At 36.6% G+C, this 18464-nt stretch overlaps 2 protein-coding genes across 3 annotated transcripts; both read left to right on the top strand.

Moving 5' to 3' along the window:
- Nucleotides 1–401: 401 nt before the first annotated feature.
- LOC103710645 (high mobility group B protein 10-like) lies at nucleotides 402–8791 on the top strand. Its single transcript, XM_008796464.6, has 6 exons — nucleotides 402–879; nucleotides 4045–4123; nucleotides 5178–5340; nucleotides 5465–5623; nucleotides 7058–7392; nucleotides 8514–8791. Exons 1-6 carry the CDS (start codon nucleotides 692–694, stop codon nucleotides 8577–8579), a joined length of 990 nt encoding a protein of 329 aa, XP_008794686.4. The 5' UTR covers nucleotides 402–691; the 3' UTR covers nucleotides 8580–8791.
- A 2798-nt stretch (nucleotides 8792–11589) lies between these two features.
- LOC103710644 (ubiquitin-conjugating enzyme E2 28-like) lies at nucleotides 11590–18464 on the top strand. 2 transcript variants are annotated; one of them, XM_008796462.5, is made up of 3 exons: nucleotides 11590–11747; nucleotides 14102–14325; nucleotides 17984–18464. In XM_008796462.5, the coding sequence occupies exons 2-3, from the start codon at nucleotides 14110–14112 to the stop codon at nucleotides 18212–18214; spliced, it is 447 nt and encodes a 148-aa protein (XP_008794684.1). In that variant the 5' UTR covers nucleotides 11590–11747; nucleotides 14102–14109; the 3' UTR covers nucleotides 18215–18464. The 2 variants fall into 2 exon arrangements, with proteins under 2 accessions (XP_008794684.1, XP_088572509.1); XM_088716383.1 differs by lacking the exon at nucleotides 11590–11747 and adding an exon at nucleotides 11790–11808.

Genomic DNA, 18464 nt, shown 5'->3' with positions numbered 1-18464 from the left:
AAGTATTTTTTAGCATTTGCACCAACTTTTTCTTGGATTCGCAATGTGCAACATGTTTATTATATCAATACACTATCAATAGTGGGTGAAATGGAAGCGCCACACATCATCAGCACAACTTTGTTTGGAAGATTATTTTTTTTAAAAAAAAGAAAAGCCATAAAACTTCTCATGAAAGTTTAGGGGGGACATTATTTAGAAGTTAGATTTATTCCAACTATTCCATTGAATCATTGATACATAATAAATTTATCCTAGCCGTTCAATTGATACATTTTATAATGGACTCACAGGGAAGGGAAGAGATCCGTAACCGCTATCCCTGCCAAGGTGGCACTGCCACCGTTGTAATAGATTGACATGGGCGGACTCTTTTATCCTCCCACGGATTTCTATTCCCTGTTTCCTTCGCAGATCTCATTCATATCTTTTCTTTTTCCTTTTTTTTTTATTTTTTGACAAGAATATCTTGTCCATATCTAGTGGTGCCACTTACCAGAATGGAATGTCCGGTCCCTTGTGCCTTTAAATACCCATCCAGCCTCGTTTTCGAGAACCATTCTCTTATGCCTCAAAATCCCTTGTTCTCTTTGTTTTAGGGCAGCACTGGGGTTTTTTTAGGCCAAACTCCTCTTTGTACCCACTGTTCCTCTTTACCTCTGTTAAAAGAGCGGAAGAAAAAAAAAATAGAATGTCCAAATACAGCAGCTGCCCACCACCTGCAACACCACCACCACCAAAGGTCACCCCAGTCCAAACCCAGCCATCCCAAATGCTCCCCATATCGCCACAGGCAACGTACGAGAAGGTGATCTCAGATGAAAGGGTGTTCATGGAAACCCTTCAGAAGCTCCATAGATCGGCCGGAACCAAGTTTATGTGAGCGGGTTTCTCTTACGACTGCTGTTTTCTTGTGTATCTGTTGTCGAGTTTTGATTTTGAATACTGCGCTGCTAAAAAGTTTGATTTTTCGATCGAGTTATGAGATCTTTTGGTGAAGGGTGTTCATGGAAACCCTTCTGCAGCTCCATAGGCTGTTTGAGTGCTTGTTTCAAGTTGTTTTGTCAGTATATTTTTTTTTTCTGGCTTGATTTTTGGATTCGTCACCTGCATCCACAGGTGCAAAAGATGAGCTTTTTTGTTGTCTGTGGAATGTAGAAGTGAGTTCTCGATCTTTATTTTTATGGTTTTATTGGAAAAAGTCGTTCCGAACGAATTTTGTGTTTATGGATTTTTATTATGATCTCTACGTTCTTATATTTCTGTTGCCAAACTTTGATTCTGGGTGATATAATATAATCTCTTGGTGTCAGGCGGAAGTGGATGCCGACACTTCTTTCCCTACACTAATCTGATAATCTTTTTTTTATTTCCGGATGAATGTTCATGTAGTTTTTGCAATGCTTATTTCAGGTGAATTTTCTAATTTATTTTTTGCTTTCGTTTTAATCGATTACATGCAGTTAGATACAAAATATGTGTTTTCTGTTTTTTTTTTATAACATTTTCTTGTCTGCGGCATGTGGAAGTGGGTTTCACCATTTCAGGAATTTTTTCATGACTTTCTTATTCAACCGGCTTGAATCTAATTTGTGAAAGCAAATTTCTCTTATGAACGCTGTGCTCTTATCTTTCTGTTATTGATTTGTGATTTTGGATGATATATGGACTTTTGGTGGAAGTGGGAAGTGAGTTTTATCTATCTATCTATCTATATATATATATATATATATATATATATTATAGGATTGGATTACATATAAAGATGGATGTTTAGAGAGCTTTTTTTCTCTTTGTGTTGGGTCTGTGGAATAATAGATCAAGTTTAATACTTCTTTTTAATGTTTGGTCGAATTTCTGTTTTTAAATGGAAGTGAAGGTAGTTGATACAGTGCTTATTTCAAGTGGGTTTTAGCTTTTTGGATTTATTATAATTGATTCCATGTGCTTTTGGATGTAGAAGTGAGCATTTTTCCCCCTTGCCTGGTTTTGTGGAATTAGGTTTAATATCTTTCATTTTCATCATTCAGGCAGGGATTTTTCCCTTTCAGATGGATGTCAATATAGCTTATAAATTGTTTATCCCATGTGGGTTCTTTAGATTGTTTCCTATGGGTATACTGTAAGTGGTATACCTGCACATATTCATGCAAAATGAGCTTTTCCTGTCCATGCAATGCATAGGAGTGTTTCGATTTTCTGTTTCTAATGTGTAGTTATAGTGTGCTTATTTCACTGGAAGTTAGTTTTGTTGTGGTTTCCTACTAATTGACTAGATGCATTTATTAATGTTAATCTTAGCATTTGAACAATTCTTCTCTCTGTGGGATTCGGAAACAGGTTATTAACGTACCTTTTGTTATTGTACACTGTTTTCTACAGTTTGTGCTATGGAATGATTGCACGAGTAGTTTTTTGAAGTGCTTGTTTGAAGTGATTCTTATTTAGTTGGCATTAAGATCATTATAATTGGGCTATGTGCACTTAGTGCCTGCTGTTAATTGAAGTTACATTTTTTTTCCAAAATTGATCAACTTTTTCTTTATGTATATCTTATTGCCACTGTTTTATTTTCATTTCTTCAATCTATATATTTTTTAATGGGAAAATTTAGAGTTGGAGAAATCTGTACAGGTATTATTAATTTGTAATTTTTCTAGCTTAGAATCTCTTCCAGTTGATCCATGTTGTTTTGCTGTGCAATGTCTATCAGGTATTATCTACTGGATCTGCATAGCATAAGTAGGCATTCTTTTTTATTTTCAAGCCATTCTTATTATGCTTTTCTTATATAAAGGCATAAGAGGTTTGAAATTTAACAAATATTTGCCTGATTCTAGAACTGATCCTTTCCAGTCAACCCTAGACTAGAGAGGATCAGAACTGTATCACTGCAAGCCCATAAGCTTGTTTTCCTACATATAATTTCAATTATTCTATATATATACATATATATGTATATATATGTATGTATGTATATTTATATGTATATGGCATGAAGCTTCTTATTTAGATTTTGATTATAATATCATTTCAAAGTGCTATCTTTGGGTTTTGAAGTCAAACTTTGTCCTCTGGAAGTTTATTCTCATCTTGCTGTCTTATTGATCTATAGGCTTGAATAATCATATTATTATCTGGGTAGCAAGCTGTAAAAAATTGTGAACATGAATTATTTCCTAGGACGGAAGCCTTAGGGAAGACACGCAATAAGAAAAGGTGAAAAAGCAGGGCAAGGGTGATTTTAGAGGTCTTAAAAAAATTTCTTATAACTTACCAAGATTTGTTAAATTGCATCTACTACTTTAGCAAGAGTAAGATGCATTTTAAGGATGGAAAATTGGAGTAATTAAGCCTCTGGATGTATTCTCTTTCGAATGAATGTTATTAAGGTTGCGAGAGAATTTGTGAGGAACTAGAAAAAATGGTTTCCGTTTTCGTATTTATTTTCAGAGATTGCCTTCTCCTAAAACTTCATTAAATGTTCGCTTGTAATTTCACTTGGTAGCATCGTTTTATATTTTAGAGACTTTCACTTTCTAGAGCACATAATCTTATGTTAACTACCATATATGAATGAGTAGTCAAGATTTCTCAAAGTTCAATCAACATTTTGATCCCTGGTTTGTTTCTTCTCTTCATCTGATCTCAGGGCTCCATCTATCTTGACAGTATGTCTTCTGAAAACTAATAAATATACATTAGTTCAGCCTTTTGCTGTATGACAACCTGTCAGATGCACTATGTAGTGCTCGTACAACTATGTTAATTCATTGTCCTTATTTGTTATTTGAGGGTTTCTTGGGTCCTCTTTCTTCATTAGTTTCTATCGAAGGCAAAGCCCCCAAAAGTGTAGGACTGGTCTTGTGGTGCGATGTTAATGCTTGGTGTGCATTGGCTTAGATGTACTATTATCATAAAAAAATTAAACTCGTCTTACTGGATGATTTAATTTTTCAGCCAGCTGGTTGCATAATTAGTTGGATTTTTAGGTCTCAAACTCTAACATTTTTCTTGCATATTTATATATTTTGTTGCTTGTAGGGTGCCTACTATGGGAGGAAGGCCCCTCAATCTTCATCGTCTTTTTGCAGAAGTTACTTCTCGAGGTGGACTGGAAATTGTAGGTGAAAAGATGCCATCTGTAATTACATTCACAGGATCTAATTCGTCAATTTTCTCTTTTTTCCTTTACAGTCTCATCTTAGTCTTGGCATTTGACTTGTCCGGATTTATTTCGATATGTGTATGTGATGTAATATCTTATAAGTGACGCCTCTAATTTTCCCAAACCCCCTAATGATTTTCAAGTCCATCAACCTCCCCTACTATGCCTCTTAAAGGAGGTGCTTAAACTGCAAAATTGTTGAAGGTGGTGTTTTAACCTGAAACTCTAGCTATGAGTTAGATAGAAAGTTATACTGAATTTACATGCAGTTTATTGATTTCAGAGAGGCTAGTATTGCAGTAGATGTCCCTCATTTATATTCATTCAAGAAGTGTCTAGAAAATGGAGAAAATGCTATATATTTATAGTTCATTTGTTTATTATTCTTATTTTCAATACAAATATTGAGTACCAGTGACTTTTGCAGTTTTTATTTTATCCAGACTATTTTTTTAAGTGGTTAGCTGAAATTGTTTACTTAGTCGATAATTATAATTATCAATCCAGTAGTTAAGTGTCAATGCATGGACTTTTTCACCCTGTAGACATGCTATAGTAATATGCATTTTGACACAATGGAATAGTATGATTTTGATATTATAATTGTTTCATTAGACCCTTTTTTTGCTTGTGAAAATAAGAGGATATATTGATTGAGAATGTTTTGTACATGGTCTATCATCATATTGTCTATTGGGAAACAATTTTAAACTTATTTGCTGTTTCTCTAACTAGACTGGTGGATTAGTTGTTGCCATCTCTTTATTAGCTAGAATTTTATCTTGCTTATGTTAGGGTTCTTTCTGCTGTGCATCATATATATGGACATATGAACATTGCATTAGGATGATATTGGCTGTGGACAGATTGTCTTATACATAATCATATAAATATTTCATTAGGATGATATTGAATATTGATAGTTTCTTGGCTTCCAGTGTTTGACCCGCAAGAATGCTCATTGCATGCTTTGTTTATTTTGCTGTTTGATGCATATTAATTCCCTCAGGTCATAAGAGATCGCAAATGGAAGGATGTAGTAGCTGCCTTCAATTTTCCTTCAACAATCACAAATGCATCATTTGTATTACGCAAGTACTATATGTCCTTGCTTCGTAGCTATGAACAAGTCTATTATTTTGGAAATAAGGGTTCTTCTGTCTCTGTATCTGGTATGTTAACTTTGATAACAAACATAGAATGTCACATTGTATATCCCTTTTTATTTTATCTGGTGGTGTGTGCTGAACAAGCACCTGCTAATTTAAGCTTTCTATTTCCACTTCATTTTGCTAGCCGGCAAACCTGTTTGTAAATCAGAACCACTACACCCTGAAGCAGGCATGATAATAGCTTCACCAGCTGCTAACCCTGTTAGTGGATCGGAGGCATCTCAGCCACAAGTTTCCACAACATCAACTGAGGATAGCAGCACCAAAGACCAGCTACGGACAGGTTGGATTTACAAACAATTTTCTTTTATTTTCTTTCACTTCTGTTTCCCTTATTGTGATTTTGCCTTAAAAGACTAATTTGCTGATGTAGCTGAAAAGGAAAATATAGTTTGACCATGAGTTCAACTATTGCTGGGTAATTCTGTTCCACTGGCATAATCATATTGTTGTTACATGATGTTGTAGGTTCTTTCTTTTGGTACCTTGGACATTCTTTTGTTTGGTCCATTGATGGCTTGATCCTGCTTGAAAATTCCATAGTGATTTGATCCCATCTGATTTCAGTGCACCTTCCAGTTGGCTGCACCATCATTACCAATCCATGTCTTTAATACATGAGCCCGTTATGCTTGTTACTGTTTAGAATGTTTGGTTGTTTTCCTATAGTAGTCATGGGCATGCCTGAGTGATCTAAATTTGTCAACTAGTGAACTAAATGGATTTCACATAAGGAGGGTTCTGCTGAGGGTCTTATGGATCCAGTTGGGGAGATTAGGGTTTTTATTGATATGATAGATGATATCGTTACAAAGTGGTTACCCAAATAAATGTATTTTACATATCCATATGATGGAGTTCTTAGGTTTCTGAAATAGTGTAATGTAAAAAAGAAGTGCTTCGAATCATTGCTATTTGACTCGGACCTGTTCTGAAAAAGTCGAGTCGAGGTATTTCGAATTGTTTGTTGACATAGACAAAGTAAGGGAAAGGATTTTCAAAAACAAGTTCATAATGAATGTTCTTAAAGCAATTCCTTTTTTTTACCATTGCCCTTCTGTTGCTCTCATTTCCTTTTCTGGCTGCTGTTTTTTCCCATTGCGCATAGTCTTTCTAGACATGTCTAGACATAAATGCGGGTGCATCTCTCTAGAGTCTAGACATACAATTCCACCATACATGAGATCTTGTGAATGAGATGACAAGCAGTAAGCTCACAACCCCCTATCCCAGGTCTGTGTTATATGGTAGGGATAAGAGGATTGACATTCATAAAATACACAGTATTTTATGAAAGTGGTCATGAAAACTCGTGCATCACTTCTTTATGGACATAGTTGTCTCCTAAGGCTAAATGAATGCATATCAGGAATTGTTTTCGGTTCAGAATGTGGCTTCTAGACTAGTACTAGCATGCCGATCCTTGTGTAATGTGAGCATATTCGTTGATGTCTTGGAAGCTGTATCCAAGCCATTAGTGCAATTTTAAAGGCCCTGTGGCTGCTAGTTTTGCCTGGTGGAAAGTTTCTGTTTCTTCTCTTGTAAATTCTATCTGACACTTCCCCGTCCCTTTTGTTCAAAAAAGAATGAATATATGGACTTCATTTGCTCCTCTCTAAATCATACTTTATGCATTTTATATATGGATGAACATATGTTATATGATCTTGAAGTGTCCAACTCATTTTTAGGCTTTTGACTGGTTTCTGATATACAGAAATTCCCCCCTTACGAAAAGGCACTCGGGTAACTTGCGAGATTTATGAGAAATTCGAATATGGCTATCTAGTGAGTGCAAATTTTGGTTCTTACACCATGAGAGGTGTCCTATATCATGTTCCTCTCTTACCATCTGCAATCCAAAGCTCATCGAGTTACCGCAGTCGGAGGTCTCAAAAGGCACTGTCTCGTCCCAGATCCAACATGAGTGGCTATAGCTTCTTTGCTGCTGAGCAGTATGCTGTACTGAAGCCTGTGTATTCTGGGAAAGAGAGGGCTGTTGTCAGGCATATACGGTATCTCTGGAGCAGACTCACTCAGGCTGAAAAGGAGGTATGATCAAAACCGTTACCCATAATAGCTTTATCGATTTATTTACCCGTAGATTCCATCTTCTTCTCACTTTGCTGCATTTCAATTTGTGCTGAACAAAATCATGAAGAAAGTTATACAGCAATACATGAAGTCTAAATGCCAGAGTTAGATTTCCTACCTGGATGCAAATATTGAAGATTAGTTTTTTTAACCTGTTTCATTGGATATTTAAAAATTCAACAAAAGTGGATGTTCTCTAAACAGTGAGCAAACTCCTTAACGAGTGGGTGCTGAGTGAGGGCAATGATATGGTACTCATGGATGGACCGAAACTTTCAGTCGTTGTGGTAATCTTCTGTCATGAGTGCAGCACAAGGGGTAGTGGTTTGTTATCCAAAGGGAAAGATCCATCCAGGTGTAGCATGTCGTTGCATGTGCATGTGGCCAGTCGTCATGGTTTTATATCTTGGTTTTTCATTCAGTTGACTGACAGCTAGTTGTATATTAAAATCCCAGATACCATCCACAACCACAACTACTACTGGCAATGTGACTAATTATATGCAGTTCTATGAACATTTTATGAAACTTTCCTCATCATTTATTTGGACTGGTATTCAAAACGCTCGAGAGGGTAAACGTAACAATAGCAGTATATTCTTTTAACATCCAGAAGTAGAAGGTAAGAACAATTAAAGCTATCTTAGTATTCTCAATGTAGTGTTGATATGTTGGAAAGGCCAACTACTCTTACCTCAGCTTTGGCATCCTTCTCCAAATGGAAGAGGTCCAGGGTTTGAGGTCGGGTGCTGGCATCTCCACCATCTCCCCTCAAAAGGTGTTGCTATGTGGAAAGGACCGACACGACATGGTTGTATTTGACACTCGATTAGGGCAGCTCTGCGGTCCTCAGGAATTCTATATATTGTATGCAACTTAGGTGCAGTTGCAAATAATGGAATTGAGCCCAATTTAGTGAGTTTAGAGTTCTTAAACCAGTCTATGAGCATGAAAAGCTGTTGACGAAAACTGTAACCCCTGATCATAGTTTTTCCATACTTTTTCACTTCTCTTTCTTCTTCTTTTTGAGTTGGAACCTATTCTCTGAACTTAATATATATATATATTTTTTTGTACAGGTTTATCAGGAGAAAGAAATGAGGAACAGAGTGAAACAGGAAGGAGATGCTGCAGCACAAGAGTAACTTCTAGCATGTCTAAGATGAATTGGGTCCTCAATTCTGCATAGATATAAATGTGCATTTGGCTTCTGATGCTTCATGGAAAGTGAGGTCCGCATACATTTAGATTTTGAGAACTCATCCATACAAAAGATGTTGCTTTCGAGACATTAGTGAAATAAACCCATGGAAATTTCAAACTTCCATACTCAAATTAAAGGTGTCATTTTAATGGTTGATGATTGTCTCTATTTCTCCCATGTTCATTGCTTTCATATTGTTGTCTTTTTCTAACAAGTGTTTGATGATTAATTCTTTGACATGTTGGCATGTTTCTCTTAGCCAAATTGTTTGGCTTTATGGTCTATGTTATCCATCTAGGTTTGTTCTCAACTGCTAAACTTATTTACGTGAGGAAGGCATGCGTCTCTTCGCGCGGGATGTCAGGGTATTTGGTTGCATGGACTAGGTATTCTACTGCAGTCATTGCTTCGATCTCCCCTTGAGAAAAATGTTTCCACATTTGATGCTCATTGATTTTCTTATGAGGTTGGCATGCAGCTCATTTTGTAATTGCTGCTCTAATTGCTAGTTTACAACGAGGCACTCCAGAAACCATGATTTCATGGAGACACCCTGCATGCAGGGTTCTGAGAAAACCATTTTGGCTGCTATTAGTAAAATCTCATTTGTTACTACCTGTATGTACTTATCATTATATTTATCAAATAAAATTTAGTCAGGAAATGGCAAGATTAAGTAATGGCTATTAGAGTTATGACTGCTATATAACACCATTGCGATGGTGACTTTGTACACGAAATGATTGTTTGTAGCATAGGTTTCATAAAACCATGGTAGCCGCTGTTACGAGAACGCTGGTTGGCGTCGTAGCGCGGCCTTTTTTGATTCAGGAGAGCGAGGCGGCCAGCTGCGGCAGTCGCCGCCCGACTGGTTTGCTGTCCGCTGGATCTACCTAAACAGCACTGAAGTTGACACACGCGTTGAGGACATGCAGGCTCAAAAGCAAAGCAACTGGGGGTGAGTTCGGTGGAAGAATATTCTCGCTCACGCTTCAGAAGCATCCAGCGCTGCCAATGAGAAACCGCCACGTCGATTTCTTACGATAGATTAATGTTGGGGAGTTTCGAGACTAGAAAGGAGCCCCAAAACAAAACCCAGGTCGATCTTCGTTAGTTTATTTTAGATTTGCGGATCTGCAGCTGTGGGAGGCCGAGTCTTTATTTTAGATTATTTTGGCCAGTGTTGACTATTTTTATGTAGGAAAACGCTTTATCTCCTCTACGGTCACGTGACCTCCCGCTCGTTTTGGATCCCGTCTTCGGGAGCTAGAAGGCAGAAGCTGTCATAATGCTCGTTTGGAAATTGGAGATCCTCCAGCTCTAGAACGGAACATTTAGGTCAAAAGTTTTAATTATGGATCGGCCAAAGTTGATGCAATAAGTTGATAGACCAATTTAGATAGCTATGTGTCGGCCATTTGAGAGCCTACGAGATAAGATATGCAAAAAGTCTTTCGAATTTCAAACTCTTCTTTAGCCGGTGATAATTCTACTATTTGCCCACAATAATAGAGGAATCTAAAAGATATGGTGTGTGATTATTTGCATAGATGAAATGCACCGTGCATGATCCTCAAGTGAGATGTGTGCTGTTATCATAACAGCTAACGCTTATGCTTGATTTGGTCGGCAATGGGTTCCAAACCTTGCATATATAAAGTACTCACTAGAACTCTTTAGGTAAGCTTTTTTTGACCCTACCACCATGCCACCACTCTATTATCTCAAACCTTCTCTATTCCTTGAGATCGGCACCTGATTTAGACATCGAAGGATCCCACTGAACACGGTCCAATAAAGGGACTTCCATATTTTTTTTTGTTTCAAATTTGATCGAGCGTAGAAGCATCAAACCAAGTGCGACTGACATCATCCAACTTTTCCAAAAATAGCTTGGAGACTAGCAGCGATCCTAGACGCATCCTGCTGACCTCAATGAATGACCGACGAGCTCTCCGGCCTTGCAGCCTATTCAGCATCGAAGTCAAGCTGAATGTCAGTGGTAGCAAATGGCAATTCTAATCATATGCATATTTACATGTATGAACACGCACAAATAACATACCGTAGAATAAAGTGTTTGCGATTTATCAACCGTTCAAGGAAAGCAACAGTATTGAGATGGTTAGGAAATAACGGTAACGACATATAAGTACCAGAGGACTAGTTAAATAACTTATTATACATGGTTTCCTAACAATACACTTAATATACCATTAGACTCCTTCCAATGAAATACATTTTTACGAAAAATAATGATAACTTTTACAAATAAATCATTTTTGATGAATCTACAGTTTGGGCCCATGCATTAAGGTGTTACGACCAAAGAAAAGTGTTTCCCTCCCCTGCCTCCCATATATAAGAATATGTCAACAAGACAACAGCAGTGAAGGTGACAACACAAACTAACATGTAACTCTTGAAAAAAAAAAAACAATAGAAAAACATATCAACTGTGAAGCTTTCCTCTTGTGATATTGCTGCGTTAGAATACATATATTTTCCTACAAATGTGCGGCTTTTTTTTTTTTTTTGCTTGAAACAAAAAGGGGAAGGGGGAGGAAGGGACAAGCCCACCCCCGCGTAGCAGCCCCGACCACTGGGCCCCCACCTTGGACATGACTTGTGCAGAAGTGCGTGTTGCTCAGATTAGATATATCTTTCGGAAAGTGAACTAAGCTGCGGATTGGGTCGTGTTATTTGTTGCTCATTATTCTGAAGATTGCATGTGGACTCGGTAGTTTGATGATGGTGATGTAGCTGGCAAGCAGTGTGCAGCTCTTGTATAAAAAATAATAATAATAAATAAATAAATAAAATAAAATAAATTGAAAAAGACGTCCACATCCCCGGCCTTGCGTAGGAGGTGACCGGATCCACGTCTTCCACTGCAAACGCCATCGTTTTTCTTTTTTTTTCTTTCTTTGTTGTTTTTTGTTTTATAACTATTGTCCGTTCTTCGCCGTTATATTCTTAGCGCTTTTTTTAATTATTGTCTGTTCTTCGCCGTTATATTCTTAGCGCTCTCTCTGTCACAGAGAGAGAGTCCAGAGAGAGAGAGCTCTTCGTCCGATCCGCCTTCATCTCGATCGAAATCTTCCCATTTGTAAGCAGATCTCTCCGGGCTCAATCCTCGTCGTTTCGGATTTGTTGCTATCACGCATCCTGTCTGTTTTTTTTCCCCTTTATTTGTATGCTTTTTTGAATAATTTCCTCATTCTTGATCAAAAGACGGGGTTATGATCGGATCAGGTCGAGATCCGGTTATATTTGATTGAAATGATGTGGATTTCATTTGGATCTTAACGAGATTCTGCTGTCGATATAAAGAATCTTGGTTTTGGTTATTATATTCTTCTATTTTTGGTTCTTATTATTGCGATAGAATTTAGGGCTATATTTTGTTTAAGATTGATTTCTTTTGAAATTCTTGATGATTTATTGATCCTTCTTTTCTTTGCAACTTTTTTTTCTCCTTCCTTTTTCATTGACTTTGGTTGATCTTGCTCTTGTTTAATGGTGTGGGTGAAATCATTTAGCCTTTCACTAGGCTTGGTGCGCTTTCCAGATTTTTATTTGATTTATAATGTTTTATTTGGATCTCTAACTTTTTTTCCTTTTTTTTGATCTCTGTCGAGGTCTCCTATTTATTCCAGTGAAATTTAGAGTACTTTATTGAACAAAAGCCCTATTTTTGGTAGAAGAAGAAGACTTTTTTTCAATCGATACTGGATTTTTAGATTTTAGATGCTCAGCCATTGCCTTTTCTGATTTATTTCGTTTATAGTGTAACTTTGGATGCTCAAAAGCTGCTTCGATTTGAGTTTTTATTTTTTTAGTTGTGATGATTAAATGTAATGCAAGTGTAGTGGAAACATTATAAATGTTTATTCCAAATCTAATGGCCTGCACACCCTGAAATGGTTTCAATATTTCCTTTTGTTTACACTTAAAGTGTTGGAGATGAATGAGAAGGTTTAGAAAAAAAGGGGCAATGGTAGTTGGGACTTTAAGTCACATGCGACCCTCCTGCCTATATATGGTTAAAATCACAAACGTAATATTTAGCAACAATAGTGAACCCAAATGATGAGGATGGACAAAGATTTTTAGATCATGCACTGCAAAGGCCAGTGACAGTCGCTGTTTTTTGGGGTCTTCAATTTGGCCAAGGAAGACTTGAGAAGGGGACTAGGATGACTTGAACAGAAAAGTCTTTAAAAGATGTGATAATATATCTGTGATGAAAGCAGACATGATTCGTTTAGCTGGAGTACATTTAACAGCTTAGGTTTTGACTTTTGAGCGGACGGTAGTTTTGGAACTGTTAGATTTTGCTAGAATGGCTTAGAACATCAGCAGCTAATGGTTGTCATGAGTGAATGATTTAGTGTGCCTTGCCATTGCAACAGTTGTTTATACCGTTCAAACAGATAAATTATTCTTTGTCAAAAGACCAACCACTAAGTGATGATTAAGCGATTATTGCTTGATGCATAGGTAGCATGTCTAGAAAACATTTGAAATTTTGTTTTGGGGCATTTTTTTTCTTGTTGTGAATCATGTTGAACATTGTGGATCATTGATTCGGATATCTAACTATGCACTGACCATTGAGGTTAGTGATGCTAATCATACGTTGTAAATGCTGAAATCCTCGCATATGATTTAAACTCACATGTGTATATCTTATTAATAAAGAAAGACTTCTTATGGTAATGTATGTTTTCTATAATTGCTTAACAAATTAATAAGCTTTTAAACTTTGGCAGTCTTGTTCCTGTAACAAAAGGGTTTCTCCAGCAGAGCAATGTCATAACTATGTTTGCAAAGAACTAACTCTTTTGCTATTCCGTGTGCAGTGCGTGCATGCTCATATTTTGCCGTCTTGTGTATTTACATGTATATGTGTGCTATCCATGCATGTGTGTATTTCCATGCAGAAATTAATAGGAAATGACAATAAATGTTTGCCAAAGCCGGCAAGTCCATAGCTAGTTGATGCCTCACACTTGAGAAATGAGATAAATGGACCTAATTGAGGGACCATAAGAGACAAATGTTCTTGACTTACCAAAAATTTGCAAGAACACTCTTCATGTGTGGTTGAGAGACCAAACCTTCTAGTATCTAAGTAAAGTCTTTCTATTGATTAGGAAAGTGAATGAGTTGAGCATTTAAATTGCAGAAAACAACCTTGTAGAATTGTGGAGAACAACCATTTAACATTTCACTCCTATTTCCTTTTTTTGTTACTGACCAATGTGTACCATGTTGTGTATCGAATTGATTGTTTCATTTATAATTATTCACCATCTAGTTTTAATGAGATATGTCTCCTTTTTAGGTGTTCTTGAAATTTTCAGGGTTGGGGTTATCCATTGCATATTTTCTGATATCTTCTTTATGATAATATTTTTAACGATATTTTCCATTTTTCTTTATTTATTTTTGAATCAGGAGGCATTATGGCTAGCAAACGAATTCAAAAGGAACTTCTAGATTTGCAAAAAGATCCTCCAACATCATGCAGTGCTGGACCTGTTGGGGAGGATCTATTCCATTGGCAGGCAACGATTATGGGTCCTGCTGACAGCCCTTTTTCAGGAGGGGTCTTCTTTGTTAAAATTAATTTCCCTCCTGACTATCCATTCAAGCCTCCCAAGGTCAACTTCCAGACCAAGGTACAAGGATTCCTGCATCTATGTGTTTTTGCCTTTTCTATTACTAACTTTTTATTGACTGCTGATATATTCTGTTGTAATGTCTGTCTTATGAGATGATTTTGGAAGGTTATGGTCCTGCAAATTGTTATCTATATATATATATACTCTAGACAAACTAGATGGTTAATTATTGTAAACTGTTGGAGTGAGATTGTTTCTTGCTATGAAATAGATTATTTTTGATAACTTAACAGAAATGGCTTAGATGCCTAATTTTGGTTATAAATGACTTGAACTATGTCTAAGGTTGCGTAGGTGGCTGGAAATTTCTCAAGTAAAATATCTAGTTGTTAATTTGCCTGCTCGGGAGGTTGTTAACGGATTGTTGATGTTGGACAGCAGGAGGTTCGGGCTGCCAGCATGCAATAATGGACCTTGAGGCGAAGGATTAGAGTTACGAAGGACTTTATTGCTTGCTGTCCATGTTATGAGGTTAGGATAGTCAATAAGAAAACTTGAATGTTAAGGTAATGGCTCTTCAAAAGAATTTCTATTTCGGGTATCCTATATGTGGGAAGATGAACCAAATCACAATCTAGAGCTCTCTTAGGTAATCAAATATAATCTATAATCACATTAAATCAAATAATGTTTGCAAAAATTTGTGGATAGCAATATGATTGATGCAAAGCCCAAAGGAAGGGATAAACAGCAGATTTATGAGAAGAAGAAGAAGATTGAGAGAGAGAGGAATAATAAGTAGTAGAAAATACAGAGAGAGGTAGGGGTGAAAGTGGATTGGATAATATCCGTCCGGATCTGTTTTCGTATCTGAATCTATTTGGGCATGGATAGAAATTTGAGCATCCGACTAATATCCGTATTTGTATACATATCCCTCAAAGAAAAATGAATATGGATATCAATAGACAACTATATGATCCGTATCCGAATATCCGATTCCATTTGTAACCCTATTTAATTTTATATAGCACCCATAAAACTTTAAAGAAAACAAATGACCATCATTAATATACTATTAACTTGATTTATCATCCACCTGGTAATATTTTTGATTATTTATCATAAAGTTTAATTATCCAATTTATATCCATACTTTTGGTATCCGATTTATATCTATATTTATTTAAAACAAATATAGATATAAATTTTTGCATCCAACTAACATCCGTATCCGCATCTGTATTCATCAAATAAAATAAATATGGATATAGATATGCTAGTATTCGATCCGTACCCGATCTGATTTCAACCCTAGAGAGAAGAGAAGAGGGGAGGAGAGTAGGGGGAAACATGTGGACCGAACCTAGCCTCAAATCTTCAATTCCTTTCACTATAGAATACCGGCATAGACTCCCAAACTTTACCACAATTTAATGAATTCTGGTCCTTCTAGGACTCTTTAAAAAGCTAGAAACAAATCCCTTAAAAACTTATCAAAAAAAACTAGTTTTTGACTCGTAACAGCCCACAGGTACTATAGCATCACTATTTAAGCTACAGTGACTTGAATAGTAACCGGCCCTTTATCTAAATTGATCATTTTCGCAACTTCTAAAACCATGGACTTACGATACGAGCTTGATTGGCTATTATTGGACTTCAAAAATTATTTTTTTTTAACCTGAATTATTTCAATTTAAAAGCCTACACTTAAAGAACTTTGTTGTAGCAAAATTCAGGTTATTGAATGTGATGCAATTCAATACCACATCATTCGCTTTTGCTGTATAGATGTCGTCCCTGAGATCCTTTTCCAGAAGCTTGATCCTCCATCAAGTCTTTATGAATTAATGATGGAAGTCCAATCAAATGGAGATGATTGACAAGTAGAAGTTTGCAAATGCAATGCAAATTAATGGCTGCATCTTGCTGCCAAATGAGTTGATTTCTGATGTGCTTTCAACTACTAATAGATTAGAGAAAAATGAGTGGCTTTGTAGAACTGAGTTTGTGATCTTCTTGGACAACCATTAGGCAGAGTGCTACTGTAAGTTAATTGTTTAGTTAAATTGCAGAACTAAATTTATGATGCTTTAATTTCTGATTTTCTTGGTTCTGTATCTACAGTGCTTGTATTTCATGTATGATTTCCATTTCCTCAGTTGTTTGGTTTGTAGAAAACTAATATCTTGGTGAATGAAACACAAAATTGAAGCATATCAAGATGCTACCTGTCAATGCTTTAGAAGAAACTTGCCTTGGCCTCAGGCAGGGCTGGCTCGGTTGTTAGTTGTTACCTTTATATTCTGCATCATCTTTGAGTTTGGATGATAAAATTAATATAGGAACTACTATTGAATGTTGTTGAGTTGATAATTCCCGGTAACTTATTACATATCTTATTTGATGCATTATGTTTCAGTTATTTTGTTATGATTTTTTAGATTGTCTTTATAATTATCTTGGTTGACCCCTGGGAGCATGCTTACTGCCTAAGCACTAGGTGGCCACCTAGCTGCCCTTTTACCACCTAGAGTCTTCTTAAAACATTGCTAGCCGTGTTGTGCAATTCTGTTCAAAATAATTTTTCTACCTATTTGCTAGGTTACTGCTGTTCAACTTACTGTCTTGAAAGATTTATGATATATATAAATCTTATTTGAGAAAGTTTCTGGCCGATTTAGTATATCATCTTTATAAGCATACATTAATATTTCAGTTTTGATGGTAACTATACAGTTTATTAAATTTTAGCTTTCCTTGTCACCTTCTACAACTAAATGATAATGGACATTGTCCAGTCTGGTATTTCCACAAGAGAATTACCACTTGTTGGTCGACTATGCTGGCAAATGGCCTGCATCAGGTGTTCCTTTACTATCATATTTTTCCTTCTGATTAATTATTTCTCAACAGCATCCACTTCTTCTGGTGAATTTGGATAGAAACAAAGCAAGGGCTTTCCACTTCTGACTCTTCTTATTGATTATTGTTAGGTCCAAGTTTTTACTTTTGAAACAGGACAATCGCCCATGCTTAAAATCCAAGGCCCTTAGGCTCTTTAGTGGTCACCTTACAAACTTGTAGGTGTGCTTGTTTCTCAACATCACCAGGATTATGGATGATCTATAGGTTATTTTGGTGATTTTTTGAGTCTTGACTCACTCACTGTATCATCATTAAATTGAGAAATTGATTTTTGTAAGATACTGACCTCAGAAAGTTTCCTTGGGGTTTTTAATGCATGAAATCAATATTTCTTCTCTGTTGTCCACTAGCTAGAATTAATGCATGCTAAAGACTTGATGCTGGGGACTGGAATGACTGTTTCTCAGTTAACGTTTAAACTACCTTAAATAAATAACACAATAAGATTACAGCAATAAGAGGCATACACCATGTTTTTCTGCTTGTTCTTGAATTATACTTTTCTGAAAAAGCAGATATTGTTCTCTTCGACGAGGGAGTTTATAAAACTTCTCAGTTAACCAAATATTCATTTGATTGTGGAATAAATTGAACGTCGGCTAACAGATGGTAAAATCTATGTTAAATTCGGGCCACTTTCAGAGTATGAATAATAAGTGCTAGAATGTCTTTACAAACTATACTGGTACTTGCAATCAAAGTCTGCTTCTTGTCTGATTCTCTTGGAAGAAACTATTCTGCTTTCTGATGTTAAGATGTTGACTTGCTGCATCTGGCTGTGAAGGTTTATCACCCAAACATCAACTCCAATGGCAGCATCTGCCTTGACATCCTCAAGGAGCAGTGGAGCCCTGCCCTGACCATCTCAAAGGTCCTCTTGTCAATCTGCTCTCTCCTCACTGACCCCAACCCCGACGACCCTCTTGTCCCTGAGATTGCCCACATCTACAAGACTCAGAGGTCCCGCTACGAGGAGACTGCCAGAGCATGGACCCAGAAGTATGCCATGGGCTGACATCCTCCAATCTGGAAAGAAAATTTCGATGTAAAAAAGCATCACGATGTGAGAACTTGTACAAACTAATTTAGTATCTTGTGATGTCTGAGATGGCTTTGCCGGATGAAAAGAAGTTGGCATTGCATGTGTGCTTCTGTATACTGCTGTGGAATTGGATTACTGTGACATATATGAATTTTGTATTGGGTTCTGTTCCATACTTTAATTACACCTGACATGTGGTGCAGGTATTTCTTTGCTTCAAAAA

This window comes from Phoenix dactylifera, chromosome 2 (assembly GCF_051530095.1).
Source record: "Phoenix dactylifera cultivar Ajwa chromosome 2, Ajwa_hap1_PhDact_Kaust_v1.1, whole genome shotgun sequence".
Taxonomy (NCBI): domain Eukaryota; kingdom Viridiplantae; phylum Streptophyta; class Magnoliopsida; order Arecales; family Arecaceae; genus Phoenix; species Phoenix dactylifera.
The sequence above is the reverse complement of the archived record's forward strand: the minus strand, read 5'-3'. Positions and strand labels throughout refer to the sequence as shown.